The following is a 14,725-nucleotide window of genomic DNA, read 5'->3' on the forward strand; positions in this document are numbered from 1 at the left end:
CAGAGTGGTTGTGGCCGAGGTGGGGAAATCACTGGCCAGAGGAATCGGGGCTGTCGTGGGTGAAGCCTGGTCAGAGTGGTAGGACTGATGAGATAGACTATAATGACTAGGACTGTGATGGAAAATCAAGGGGCTGTGTGGGCCCAGAGGAGCCACCCGACCCAACCTGGGGGGCAAACTGGGCTCCCTAGAAGAGATCGTGTGTGGGCTGAGACCTAATGGATGAGTTAGTGGGGCAAAAAGAAAAGCATGCGTGAAGGCCTGTGTAAAGGCCTTAAGTCAAAGAGAGGGCCTGGCCTGCCCACCAGAACTGTGAGACAAGTCAGCAGTGTTCAGATCCCAGAGGGCTCTGAGGGCTGAGCTGGGGAGCTGAGCAGAGGCAGTGGCGAACCCCGGAGAATCCTAGGTAGGGGAAGGACAGGGTCAGATTTGGTTTTTGGAAGGTCTCCATGGCCACTGGATGGGGAGACTGAGGCTGGAAGGCCAGGACTGGACCAGGAAAGGATTGGCAGGGCTAGGAGGAGAGTGGCTAGAAGCAGAAGTGGTGGTGACCAATGGGATGTGTTTATTTCGGGGGGGGCGGGGCGGGTTGTGGGGATTGGGGAGATGACAGTGAGAAAGTAGTGAAGGAATCCAAGGTAACACAAGTTTGAGGCTTGTAAGCTCCCTAAGGGCTCACCACGTTTCCCAGGGAGAAGGAACCCCGTGATGGGACAGTGGATGGGAGCGAGTTTGGAGGAGGATACAGAGGCCAAGGTGAGTCCTCTCAGACATGCCATAGCAGGCTGGAGACAGATGTGGGCATCACTGCAGAGACAGAGCTGAGGCAGGAGCTGGGGGTGCTGTGGCGAAGAGGAGAGAAGCCCAGGGCTCAGCCAGAGAGAGACATTAAATAAAGGGTTAGCAAGGCATGAGGGGGGTCCAGGAAAAGGTGTAGCCAAAGGTGTAGGAGTTTCTGGCGGTTAGAGGGTTAACTTTTCAGGTGAGTGGGTGTGAGGAGGAGCCTGTGTTTAACCTCCAGAAGTTGGTTGGGACTAAACCTGTGAGGATGCCCTTTGCAGTGGTGGCTGCAAAGGACTGAAGGAATGGAATCTGAGTGGAGACACCTGTGAAGGGTGGGGGGCCGGGGACCGCCTGAGCTGGAAAAGATTTTGACACCCTGTGTCAAGGAGCCTCCTGAGAGAAAGGGTGCTGAGAGAGGAGAGAGCCCAGAGGCAGTTTGTTAGTTAACAGTGGTTTAAGAAGCAATGGTTAAAGCAATACTTTGGAGGGTGTCTGTGGTCACATCCAGCTCACTTTTAAATGCTGTAACCCTAAGCAAAGAAAGAGAAATTAATTCCCCAAAGGACATTTATTGAGTACCTGCTATGCCAGGCTGTGTTTTAGGAACAAATAGCCCCTAGGATCGTGGGACCGAAGGGACTCATGAAAAACACTTAAGACAGTAAAAGCACAGTCACTGAGCTGGTTTATTACTACCACTTGGACACAAGTGTGTTTTAAAGAGGAGCCCCCAGGCAGCCTACCTCACAGGAGCTATATTAGCTCCTACTCTCCGTCAAAGTCCCCCAGCCCTCACGTGGGGTCTTCTCCGGGCCAGCTCAGAGGACTGGGCCTAGGGACTGCTTCTCCAGGACTGCTTCTTTGGGATGGGGAAGGAGAATGGAGAGGGTCCCTGCAAGGCTGGGTGCCGTGGGCTGCAGGAGCAGACACAGGTGAGGCTAGGACTCTTGATTGCTCAGGTGTTTTGGTGACTATGCAGACAGTCCAATGAGTTCCACCCCCACCTGGCTGTGGTGGAGGCAGGGCCCCTCTAATAGTAGAGTTCCTGGTCCCACCAGCCTGGGAGAGAGAGAGAAAAAGAAGACTCAGTGCTGGGGGAGGTGGGGCCAGGGGCTCAGAAGTTATGGATCAGTGGTGGCTTGATTTGGAGGTCAAGTGTTGAAAATCAAAAGTCAGAGCAGCTGCTCTGGGAACATTTCAGCCTCCCACCCCCAGTCTCCCCACTCACTCCCTGGGCAACAACGAACTCCAAGTTTCCGGAGCTCATCATAGACGAAGATGAGGAGGCCAAAGGGCATGGGAACCAGCCACCACTGGAACCTGAAGACACAGGGGATTTGGCAAGGTAAAGGCTATCCCCAGGTCTGTGTCCCACGTGCCCATCCTACTCATTTCATGACCCCTCACCGAATGGGCATGAAGTTGAAGATGTTGGGCATTCCAGGGCAGTAGCACAGGAAGCAGCCAACGCAGACCTGGAACACAATGGCAATCACCAGGATCTTGTTCCTGCAGGTAGGACAGGATGGAACAGGCTTAGACTGCTGGGCTCAGAACAAAGGCCATCAGGGATTGGGGGCCAGATGGAAGAGTACTAGGTCAGATATCAGCAGGGAGATGTTCTAAACATTTAACACTGGAGTAGCCCGCGCCTCTGCAACAGTGCATGCTGGCCCTGCCAGCATCACCCCTTTAGTTGATAAAACCTGGAGGAGCCAGTTGAGAGGCACATGGTGGGAGCTACTGGCTGGCTATCAGTAAGGAGTACTGGCACCAGTAGAACCACACGTCTGGTGCTAGTCTTGCTGGCTGCAGTAAGCCCTAGTCAGGACCTGATGGGATTTGGGAAGGCACAGGCCTGGGCCAGCCAAAGACACCTGAAGAAGCCCTGCTGGAAGGCAGAGAGGCGGCGTGTCTTCCGGATGAGGACATCGGCGATCTGGCACATCTCGATGCTGATGAAGAACACAGTGTAGCAGGTGTACTGCTGGTACAGGCGCTGCCCGAATGTCTGTGGGAAACAAAAGCAGCCTGAATCCAGACAGAGAGGCGCTGCAGCCATCCAGGTACTTGGCGCCTGGAGCCATGAACCCCTAAATGCTCTTTCCCCTGTATCAGAGCCTCGGAGGGGTCGGGGCGGAGAAATGCAGGATCTGCCAGGTTTGCAGGACCCCATGCTGTGAGACCCAGACACCTTGGTCTAGTGGAGCTTGGATGTCAGTGTGTGGGCAGATGACAGGTCAGGCCACTTGCTTTCAAAATGAAAGAAGGGATGTAGAATTTCCTGGGCACACGAAAGAAGGGACCTGGGAAAAAGGAATCAGAATCCCAAGGCAGGATTTGCGAAGTCCAGTGACTCTAGGGCCCAGGTAGATGGCAAAAATGAATGAAGTGGACCAGGTGGGTTTTGGGGGAACAGGGCACTTAAAAGGGCAGTCACTATTCAGTCCACTTCTCCAATATAACTTTTTAATACCAGCTAATTGTGTAGAGGACACTTTCTGTGCTCCAGGTAGCAAGGGTTTCACATGTTTTATCTCATTTAATCCTTCCAATATTCCTATGAGGTAGATTAGTGATACCCAAACTTCAGTGTACATCAGAACCCCAGAAGGGCCGGTTAAAACACAGACTTCCAGGTACCTGCAAACCCCCAGAGTTTTTGAACCTGGAGGGTGGGGGTGGGGACTGAGAATTTACATTTCAAATAAGTTCCCATGTGATGCCCATGCTGCTGCTGTGGGGGCCACCCCGGACATCACTGAGGTAAACATTGGTGTTTTCTCCATTTTATAGATAAGAAAACTGAGGCACAATGAGGCAAAGCAACTTGCCCAGGGTCACACAGTGGTGAGGAGCAGTGGCATACCATTAATCCAAAGCAGTCTGGCTCCCAGGTCTACATTCTTAACCACTACAGTAAATGCTTAAGGAGAACATCCTGATCTGTAACTACAGGGCAAGCTAAACACATCTGCTAGCCAAGCCTAGCCTTTCTATGCTCCAAACCTACAATAAAGTCAGCCACATATGCAAATATTCTGTGTAGATGATGCAGGACAAATAACAGAATAAGGCCTGTTTCTACAGCTGAGATGATATGTTACCATCTGGGCAGGGAGGGGACCCATCTACAGCTGGGACCATCAGAACCAGGAGTCTGGAGCTCAAGATGGTGATGGGAAAAGCCCTTACCCAAGAACTGACAGTCTGAGTATCTGGGATGCTCTGGCAGAGCTCAGTCTCAAGGGGACCACACACACAGGTGGCACTGGAAACAAGGGAGTCATGGGACCCACCCACTCCTGGCCATAGCTGTCCTGCAGATCTTGTAGGTGGTGGTTCTCCCACTGTGGCCGCAGCCCCACACACAGCAACGGAAACCAGCCCTCCTGGGCCATGGCAGTGAAGTAGTCAGTGAAGCCAGCAAATGATTGGATGGCACCTGGGGAGAGGCAAGGAGACACAGGGAGACAGGAACACAGGGAGAGAGGGACATAGAAAGACAGGGACACAGACATATACAGAGAGGATCAGGGATACGCACAGAGACAGGAACAAAGAAAGTGACATAAGACAGGAACATAGACACTGACAGACATGGAGAGACAGACACAGAGAGAGAAAAGGACCCCAAGAGAGATTGACAAGGACACAAGAGACAGGGCACAAAGAGAGACAGAGACACCTAGAGAACCCAAAATAACAGAAGGAGGCAACACTCCAGAGACAGAGTCATAGAGAATAGGGCTAGAGACAGAGAAGGGACACGGAACCATAGAGACAATCACGTGCAGATAAAGACTCAGAGAATGACAGAGATCCAGGATCAAATGCAGACACTGAGATCCAGAACAGCCAGAGCCCCAGTCTGAGCCCCCGAGGCAGGTGAGCAGCCCAGATAGAGAGCCCTGGGATTCCTGGCCTCTGGGCACTCACCAATCTGGAAGTAGGAGTAGGCAGCCAGGGGTTCGTTGACCAATCGGTCACGCTTCGGGTTTCGTGGACGCAGATGCATGATGTCACTCTCAGCCTTCTCATATGCCAGTGACACAGATGGGAACTGCCCAGGAGTGGAAGGAACCAGGGTTAAGGGTTTCCCTGGGCCCCTGTCCCCACTCTCTGGAGTGACCCTGCTCCCTGCCCCTATCCCTGGGCAGGGGTAGGACTGAGGTTAGGAGACAGGACCTGCAGTGACCACACAGCCACACCTGCCTGGACAGCCTGGGTCCAGTTGGTCCCTGTCAAGAGAGTTGGCATGTCCACTTTGTATCTGTATCCTGGTGTCCATCTCCATCAGAACATCTGCATTTATCTCCACTATTGCATGTTTCCTCCTCCTCTCTGTCTCTGTCTCCCTTCCTTTCTGCCTCCTCCTCCTCTCTCTGACTCTGTTTTTTCTCTGGGGTACTCTGGCCTTGGCCTCTCTCTGTCTGTCCTTTACTCTGTTTCTTTGTCCCTGTTGCTGGTCTCTCTCTTCATGACTGTGTTTCTGCTTTTGTGTCTCTGTGTACCTGTCTCTATTTCTCTGTCGCTCTATTTCTCTGTGTCCCTTCTGTCTCTGTGTCCCTGTGTCTTCCTCCTCATCTCCCAACCCATCTGTGTGTGACTACAGAGTGGCAGCAGAATATACTAATTGTGAGCACAGGCTCTGGGACATCCTACTACCTGGGCTCAAATCCCAGCTGTCACTTATTAGCTGTGTGACCTAGGGCAAGACACTCAACCTGCCTATGCCTTAATTAGTTCATCAGCAAAATGGGGTGATAAATAAAATCCATGTCATAGAGTGGTTATGAGGACAAAATTAAGTAAATTAATGTGTGCCTGGCCCAAAGTAGGCACTATGTAAGTGTTGTTGAATAAACATGTCAACATGGCCATGATGGCTGCATTTGTGGCTGTATCTGTGGCTCGTTTCTGTCTGTCTGCCTTGAGGTCTATCTGATAGTGTTTATTTGTCCATGGCTGTTGGAGGATACCTATCTGCAATCCAAGTTGAGCCAGATATCTGTTAATATCTCTGTTTGTCTGAGTGTCCAGATCTGAGTTCATGTGTGTCCAGGGATCTGTCCATGCCTACCTGAGTGTCCACCTATGTTTCCACATCCATAGTTCTGTGTCTACCTGTCTGCCTGTGTCTCTGCATCTGGCTAGCTGTTGTACACACATCTTGTCTGTGTTGCTCTGTGTCCAAAAATGTCCATGGTGGTCTCTACCCACCATGTCTGTCCATGGGCATATGTCTGTGGGCATGTGTGGGCGGAGCATTGGGGATGTAGACTCACAATATCAGTGCAGAGTTCTATGAAGAGGATGGTGATGCACCCCAGGGGCAAGGGCACGCTGACAGTTATATAAATGAGGTATGGCGTCAGTTCAGGAATATTCTTGGTCAATGTGTAGGCAATGGACTTCTTCAGGTTGTCAAAGATCAGTCGGCCTAAAAGAGTACAGCAGGCACCTCAGCCTCCTCACAGCCCCACTTCTTCCTGTGCCCACACTGCCTGCCCCCTTCTCTGACCCAGCCCAGACCCTGCTCCACGCCCGTCACAATGGAGGCAAAATTATCATCCAGCAGGATCATGTCGGCTGCATTTTTGGCAGCATCTGAGCCAGCAATGCCCATGGCCACGCCAATGTCTGCCTTCTTCAGGGCTGGGGAGTCATTCACACCATCCCCTGTCACAGCCACAATTGCACCCTGCAGGGAATGGATACAGGTGGGCAGGTGATGAGAGGCCAGCCCAGGGCCAGCCCAGCCCATCTGCCCAGCTTCATCAACAGGGTCGCACCAGTCGCTGGCAGCTCTCCACAATCACTAGCTTCTGCTGGGGACTGGTGCGAGCAAACACCATCTCAGGGTGGGTGCGCAACACCTCAACCAGCTCTGATGGGTCCATGTCCTTCAGCTGCATGCCATTGATCACGCAGGCACGGGCATCCCTGGGAAAGGAGGTGGGAGGGAATCACTGGGCCTCAGTCTGCACGGGGCGTGGGAAGAATCATGGGGAGGTCTTAAGGGGGCTTACTTCCGATTAACTTGGTCCACAGGCACACGGAGACGGGCAGCAATGTCCTCCACTGTCTCGCTGCCTTCTGAGATGATGCCCACACTGGCTGCAATGGCCTTCGCCGTGATGGGGTGATCACCTGTCACCATGATCACCTGTGGGAAGGACCAGCAAATCTTTGACCCCTTCAGATCCGCCTTCAAATCTCTCTTTCCTCCCTGGTGGATGTCTACTGTTACACTCACTCATTTATTCAACCAATGGTGACCACCCGCTATTTGCTTGGGAAACAGCGGGGACAAAACAGATAAAAATCCCTGTCCTCGTGGAACTGACATTCTGGTGTGGGAGACAGAAATTTTTAAAATTAAGAAACGAATTATATCTCATGTTAGAAGGAGGGAGGAAAGTTAAACTGGGTACAGGGGATGGCAAGTGTTGGGTGGAAAAGTGATGGTTCAGTTTTAAGTGTGTCCAGGAAAAGCCTCGTGTGACATTTGAGAAGAGACCTGAAAGAGGTGAGAAGTAGCCACGTGGAAATCTGGGGGAAAAGTGTTCCTGGCAGAGGGAACAGCCAATACAAAATGAGAGAGGTGAGAATATGCCTGAACTGTTGGAGGAACAGCAGGCAGGCCAACGTGACTAGCGAGGACTGAACAGAGGTAGAGAGCTAAGGAATGAGCTTAGAAAGATAACAGCACCCAGATCTTATAGTACATTACAGACCGTGGGAAAGACTTGGGTGATGTTTGTTCGGCATTAGCTCCCCACTCTTGATTTGTCTTTAGGGAACCACCCTTCCCCTCAGGTTGAAGTTGAGGTCCCTGGCCAAGATTGGGCAAGTAAGCCCAGACCTGGCCAACCAAAGTATTCTATCCCCCAGCCACAGTGACTGCTTCGGAGATGAACATGTGATCCAATCTAGAACAACTGTAAAAAAAGGCACTCTTTTTCTGTGAGGTGACTAAACAGGTAAGTTAGATCTGCTGGGGGGTGGTCATCTTTGTCCACCAAATGTAGGGACTGCTTGAGAATATAGCCAGAAAGAGAAAAGCAGAGCTGAGAAAAGAAAAGACAAATTTCTAATGACACAGAACTCTTGGATCTAGCTATATCTGAAGCTCCATTCCCCCAAAACTTTTTAGTTTCATGAACCGATATAATCCCTTTTTAGTTCAAGTGATTTTCAGATGTGACAGAAATACTGCCATCCTCTGTTCTTGCCCCTGCTTGGTCCTTTCCCCAGTGGCATACCCGGATTCCTGCTGTGCGGCACTTGAGCACGGCATCGGGGACAGTGGCCCGGGGCGGGTCTATCATGGATACAAGTCCCGCAAAGCACAGACCACTAGTTGGAAAGTTCATAGCCTCCACGTCGAATGCATAGCCAGGCGGGTAGTCCTTCTCACTCAGGTAGAGCTGGCAGAAGCCTGACCAGAAAACAGGTAAGTCAGAGAGGAGCCCTGGGCGGACCCTTCCCTAGCAAGGCCAGGTGATGAGTAAAATAACCAAGCCCCTTGCACCAAGCACACACGGATGCCTGACTGAGTGCTGAATCCTTTGTTTACATTATCCGAATCCATTCTCACAACTATCTTGTGAGGCTGTTATCATCTTCATCTTTCAGATGAAGAAAATGAGGATTAGAGAGGGGACAATTCTTGCCAGTGGTCACACAGTAAGTAAAATGAAAACTCTAGAATGGACCACAGCTCTGTGCCTTCCAAGGTTGAAGCAGGGGTTAGGGAAGTTCAAGGAGTCAAGACAAAAATTGGGGGAGGTCAGAGGTCAGGACAAGGATTGGGGAAAGTCTTGAATTGAGGCAAGTCTAGGGAAAGTCAAAGGGTCAAGAGGAAGCCTCTGAAAGGTGGAGGTGAAAACAAAGGTAGGTTATCAGTTGGGGCAAGAGCTAGGAACACTAAGGTGTCAAAGGTCAGAATTGGAAAGGTCCATGTGAGGACAGGTCCAGAGGGATGGGGTCAAGGTAGGAATTGAAGACAGAGATCAGGAGTGAGGGAAAGGCAAAGGTGAGTGTGCGGATGGGGCAGGTCAGCTGTCAGCCAGGAATGGGAAAAATCAGGATCAGGGCTGTCCCTGGAAGATTGGGTTGGGTCTGTTCTAGCTCCTCCTCGCACACCGGTTACCCCCTACCCGACCCTGGGGGTCTCACCCAGCACCCGTTCTCCCAAGCCTCCCAGGCTGAGGTAGGCAGTCTGGAAGGCCTCACGCCATTGCTCATCGAGGGGCAGCTCCTGGCCCTTGATGAGGATAGAGCTACAGCGCTCCAGCACACGCTCTGGAGCGCCCTTCATCACCAGCACGTGCCGCGGGTCCCGCGGGTCCTCCAGTGTGTGGATGGACAGCTGTGGGCGGGGGAGAGGAAGGTGTTGTGGGCGAGGTCAAGAGGAGAAGGGGCGCTGTCGCAAGAGCATTGGGAGGGTAAGGTAGGGGCTGGGCAGGTCCATGCTAGAGGCAGAGGTTTGGGGCAGGGCTAAGGGTGTAGTTAGGGGTCTGGGCGCAGGGAATGGACCGAATTAGCTACCGGAGTTGGGCTGGACGGGATCTGGATTGCGAGCTATCTCCCACCCATGGCCTGAGAGCCCCGGGCTAAGGGGTTGCGGGCGTGGCCTGGCCATAGGTGGGTTTTGGCGGTGGATAAGACAGGAGATGTGGGAGGGGTTTGGCTGTGGAGAGGGAGGAGACCGAGGGCCCCCCATAGGTCTGCCCTGAATGTGGTGGGGCATGCGAGGGGGGGGAGGGGGCTCGCTGTGGGCGGGGAAGGCCGCGGCAGGTGCACACCTGGAACTTGTTGGTGGAGTTGAAGGGTATCTCGCAGACTTTGGGGAAGCGCTCGCGGTAGCCCATAGCGTTGCCCAGCGTCAGCTCTGAGAACTTTAGCAGCGCTGTCTCGGACGCATCCCCGATCACGATGCGCTACGAGCGGAGGCCTGTGTCAGGGACGAGCCCGGCTGCCCCAGGCTCCCAGTATCCCCCGAGTCCACCCGGCTCTCACCTTGGGCACCGGCACCGCATCCTGGCCAGACTTGAAGGCAGCGCGGTTGCACAGGGTGAGCACGCGGCACAGCGCCCGCCATGTCTCCGAGGACTGGTCAAACGTCTGCCCTGAAGGCCAGGCGTCCAGGCTGGAGCCGTGAGGGGTCTCCGTGCGGGCACCAGACCCGGCGCAGCGGCTCTCCCACACCAGAACCGAGCCCCTCCCCCTAGATTCAGGACAGGATGCCCTCCCCAAGACCTGGGTGGTACCCAAACGCCTTCTTCTAACCCGGGACAGGAGCCTCCTCTCCAGACCCAGTATCGAGTCTCCTAAGAGAGTCCTATGAGACTCCATACCAAGCACCCTCACAGACCTGGAGCTTAGCTCCCTGCTAGGACCCTGGACCCGGTCTTCTCCCCTCTCCATTAAGGCAAAGCCCTCCCGAGGCTCCCTTCAGTAATCTCGGAGCTCCCATCTAGGTGTCCACCTCTACCATATCCTTGCCGCAGCCCCTGTCTCCTCCCACCCCCACACCTGACTGGTCTTCCGTAGTGTCAGCTGAGTGGATGTGGTTGTCGAACCACAGATGAGACACAGTCATGCGGTTCTGAGTGAGGGTCCCCGTCTTGTCAGAGCAGATCACTGACGTGGAGCCCAGTGTCTCCACTGCTTCCAGGTTCTTGACTACACAGTTCTTGCTGGCCAGCCGCTTGGCTGTCAGGGACAGGCAGACCTGGGGGAAGGGTGAGAAACTCCGTGTGGGGACCGGTCCTTGCTTTTAGTCCCTCTTCCCTCCTCTCACAGCATTGGAGATCCTTTACCCGAGCCACAGGAGTGAGTATGTGGCATTCTTCCACAGAACCCAGGCTTTTTCTTGCCTCCACACTTGTCCAGCCTGTGCTTTCTACTTGGGATGCCTCCCCAATCTGCCCAGATAAATGTAGCCAGGCCCCTCTGTAAGCTGCCCTAGCTGAGGTTCTGTAACTTCTATGATCAACACAATCAAAATGAGAAAACGAACATCCCCTCCATCCCCTCTGAGCTGACCATTGAAGGCTGCCCATATCAGACCTCGGCCTCCTTCAGTAAAGGATCCTGCCCATTCATCTCTGGCACAGGACATGACCCAGAGTAGCCTCAGTGAGTTTTTGCTGAGTGGATGAATAGGTGGAGAGATGGGAGGTGGGAGTGTGGAAAGATGGGTGATGAGAAGGTGGGTGGGAAGATGGGAGGTGAATGGATAGATGGACAGCTAGGGAGATGGTGGAGGGAAGCCTGCATGAATAGACAGATGTACAGCCCTCTCAGCTCTCCGTACCACTCTTCTGCCTCCAAAACTTACCGTGACAGTGGCCAGCAGCCCCTCAGGAACATAAGCTACCACAATGGCCATGAAGAAGACCATGGCCCGCAGGAAAGGGTAGCCAATGCACATGGCCACCACAAAAAATGTGGCACCAAAGAGAATGGCCAGGCCTGCGATGATGTCCACAAAATGTTCAATCTCGATAGCAATGGGTGTTTTCTCATTTTCTACTCCAGATGCCAGTGATGCGATGCGCCCGATGATGGTGCGGTCACCCGTGTTCACCACCAGGCCCTGAGCTGTGCCTGCAATGGGGCCAAGAGGGTGACTAAGGGCCAGGTGGGCAGCAATAGGGGCATGCACAGCAGTGTGAAATGAAGGAGGGGGCAATAATGGAGGGCAGTAGAAACAGTGTGGCCTTGGAAGAGGGTAGCAACAATGGGAACTAGAGAAGTCGTGTGACCTAAAGAGGCGGCAGTCATTTGAAGTGGGGAGGCAGAGTATCTCAGAATGTAGCAGAAGGGCAGTGGAGGCAGCAATGGGGAATGTGGAGGCAGTGTGGTCAGCTGGGCGGGCAGGCAGGGGCCTCACAGACCCTCAAGGCACATGGTGGAGAAGAAGGCGATGTTGCGGGTCTCCAGGGGACTCTCGTGTGTACAGTCGGGGGAGCGGGTCTGTGGCTCAGACTCTCCAGTCAGCGAGGAGTTGTCCACCTTGCAGCCCTGGGCCTGGAGGATGCGGATGTCGGCTGGCACTCGATCGCCACCTTTCATCTCCACCAGGTCACCCACCACAAGCTGATCTGCATTGATCTGGAACTTGTCCCCATCTCGGATAACAGTTGCTTGCTGTGGGGCAGGGACACCAGAGTTGAGGTGGGCAGCGCTTGGAGGTGGACGTTGTTGAGTGCAATGGGGATGTGAGAGATGAACAAGCGGGGTAGTTGAGGATCTGTGGGGAGAGATGGAGGCCAAGGACGAAGCGTAGGTTGGGCCTGATGGGAGGGGGCCACACAGAGATGCCAGGAGCCTGCCTGAGCCTGTGTGGAGTCTCTGGAACCTGAAGCAACAGGGCGCTGGGGGACCCACCTGGGGCACAAGGTTCTTAAAGCTGGCAATGATGTTGGTGCTCTTAAACTCCTGATAGTAGCCGAAGCAGCCAGTGACCACAACCACAGCGATAAGGGCCAGTGCCAGGTACAGCTGGGGAAGGGGAGTGGTGGCTTATGAGTATGGGCTGGAAGCTTCCTGCACGAAGCCACCCGCCTGGTCCCGTGGTATTCTTGGGGTCACTTCCACTCTGGTTTTCCCCACTCCACTAAGAAGCCTCATGCACTATTCCCTGTGGCCCTCAACCCCTGTCCCCATATTCTTCATATCCCACATTTGACTGCCCTATATTCTCAGTGTCTTGTGTGTCTCTCTCTCCCTGTATTTGATATTCTCTGGCCCCTGAATCCTAGGTGTCCCACAGCCCCACATCCTATAACTTGTGCACTTTGGTTATATTTGTTCCCTTTTCTTGTCTCCTCCAAGTCTTGCATTCCACATGTCCACTGCCATGTGCTTCCTCGTGTTCCTACGTCCTATATTCATTCCTTGTGCTACAAGTTTCATGTTCTGTGTTTTCATAATCTGCATTCCATCCTCTTTGTCCCCTCTGTCCAGTAGTTCCTGTGCCCTAATGTCCCCATTCCATGTCTGTATAATTGATCTTATTATGCTTCATATTCTGTGAACTACATTATTGTGTCCCATGTTCTAAGTTCCAAGTCTCTATGTCCAATGTCTCCCATGTCTATATACCTCTAGTCTCTACCCTATGTTACATTTAATGTCACATGTCCCTAAGTCCCCAAGTCTCCTTGTCCCTTTTTCTGACCCCTGTCATATGTTCAATGTCCTCTTGTCCTGTATCTTATTATTCTGTGTCTCTGTGCTTCCATGTCTAGTGTCTTATGTCTCTCCTTATACCATGATCTGAGGTTTGTCTCCCTTATGGCCCTCGGCCCTTGTGTACCATGTCTGAGTTTCAATGTCCTCTGTGCCCTCTGTCCTTGATCTATCCCATGTCCTCTGTTTTCCAAGTCCTATATCTTAAATATTACATTTCTTTGTATCACCACCTACATCATCTATACCTGAGACACATTCTCCCCTGTATCCCCTGTGACCTTGGGTCCGTTCTATATCCGAATGTCCTTCATCCTCCCCATGACCATGTCTTAGAACAGCATTTCTGTGTCTCTATATCCCCACCCTATGTCCCTAGTGTCCTGAATCCTATGTTTAATGTCCTCTGTCCTGCAGGTCCCTGTGTCCCATATCTGACCCCCCAGCACCCACCACTCACATTGTCATCGGTGGTGAGGTCACCCTCACTGGCCTGGATACCAAAAGCAATGAGGCAGATGGCAGCAGCTACCCACATGAGGCATTGCAGACCTCCTGCCAGCTGCCGTGCAAACTTGATGTACTCCGGGGTACCCTTTGGCGGCCGCAGTGCATTGGGTCCATCACGCAGCAGCAGTTCTGCTGCCAGGCTGGCAGACAGGCCCTGGGGACAGGACGGGGTGGGGCGGTGGTGGCTGCTAAGGGCTTTCCTCTCCTCATACACCCCTCAGGGTGGTGGCTCTTCTCTCTCTTCTCCTTCCCTCTCTCTGTCTCCCCTACCCCTGCTGTCTGACCTTTGCCTCTTCATTTCTTTCTTCCTCTTTGTCTCTGTTCCTGTCCCTTCCCCTTCCCTCCTTGATGTCTCTTTATGACTCTGTCCACTCTCATCTTTTTTGTCCGTGTCTTCCTGTTGTCTCTGCCCCCATTTCTCTCTCTCATGCCGATCTCTCTGCCTCTCTCTGTCTCTTTTTATCGGCTTCTCTTACTCTGTCTCTCTCTCTCTGTTTAGCTTTTTCTTTCTAATGCATTTTCCCTTTTTTCTTCCCCTGTCTCTCCCTCTCCACCTCTCCACCTCTCCACCTCTCCCCTTCTCTGCACTCACTCTCCCCTCTGCCCCCAGCTCACCTTGGTCACACTGGTCTGGTATTTCTGTTCCAGCTCCGCCACTGACAGCTGGTGGTCGTTCTGTGTGGTGGGGGCAGGACATTTACTGTCCAGCTCTCACTGGCCCCCACCCCAGCCCCATACCTGGCCCCCTAGCCCCATACTCACGATCTCCATCTCCTTCTTCATGTTCTCCAGCTTCTCCTTCCTCTTGCCCCCACCACTGCCTGCCTTCTTCTTGCTCATCTTGGCTGCCATGTCCCCACCAGGGCCAGGGCCTAGTTCTACCGAGTATAGCTCGTAATTCTCCTGGGGACAGAGGAAAAAGGGAGGCATCAGATCCCACTGGAACCCCTGCCTCCAGCCTCCAACCCCCCAACCCCTGACCTCAGGCCCCACTCACTGCCTTCCCCATGGTGTCTAGTGCAGCCACCCTCCTTTGCCAAGACAGAACATGGGGTCTGGACCAGCCCTGATATACCCAGGGAAGGAGGAGGTGGGGCAGGACTGGCCCAATTACAGCTGATTACAGGGCTCCTTGGGGTGACCTCTAGGCCTGGGCAGCTCAGGCATTCCTTACCAGGCCAACCAAACCTGCCCAGACCCCATCACAACCTGCCACTGAGATCAG

At 53.2% G+C, this 14,725-nt stretch overlaps 1 protein-coding gene across 2 annotated transcripts; it reads right to left on the reverse strand.

The window, feature by feature from the left end:
• Positions 1-616: 616 nt before the first annotated feature.
• Positions 617-14,509, reverse strand: ATP4A (ATPase H+/K+ transporting subunit alpha). Of its 2 annotated transcripts, XM_006919878.2 has the most exons (22): positions 14,498-14,509; positions 14,263-14,403; positions 14,116-14,175; positions 13,451-13,654; positions 12,187-12,300; positions 11,694-11,946; positions 11,135-11,403; positions 10,327-10,525; positions 9,811-9,920; positions 9,597-9,731; positions 8,968-9,160; positions 8,052-8,227; positions 6,816-6,952; positions 6,579-6,729; positions 6,319-6,487; positions 6,072-6,226; positions 4,723-4,846; positions 4,083-4,228; positions 2,661-2,794; positions 2,191-2,292; positions 2,012-2,103; positions 617-1,842 (listed from the first exon to the last, which is right to left on the reverse strand). In XM_006919878.2, the coding sequence occupies exons 1-22, from the start codon at positions 14,507-14,509 to the stop codon at positions 1,814-1,816; spliced, it is 3,105 nt and encodes a 1,034-aa protein (XP_006919940.1). In that variant the 3' UTR covers positions 617-1,813. The 2 variants fall into 2 exon arrangements, with proteins under 2 accessions (XP_006919940.1, XP_024894297.1); XM_025038529.1 differs by lacking the exon at positions 14,498-14,509 and having other exon boundaries at positions 617-2,103; positions 14,263-14,397.
• Positions 14,510-14,725: the final 216 nt, after the last annotated feature.

The sequence above is a fragment of the Pteropus alecto genome, unplaced genomic scaffold, assembly GCF_000325575.1.
Source record: "Pteropus alecto unplaced genomic scaffold, ASM32557v1 scaffold9, whole genome shotgun sequence".
Lineage (NCBI taxonomy): Eukaryota > Metazoa > Chordata > Mammalia > Chiroptera > Pteropodidae > Pteropus > Pteropus alecto.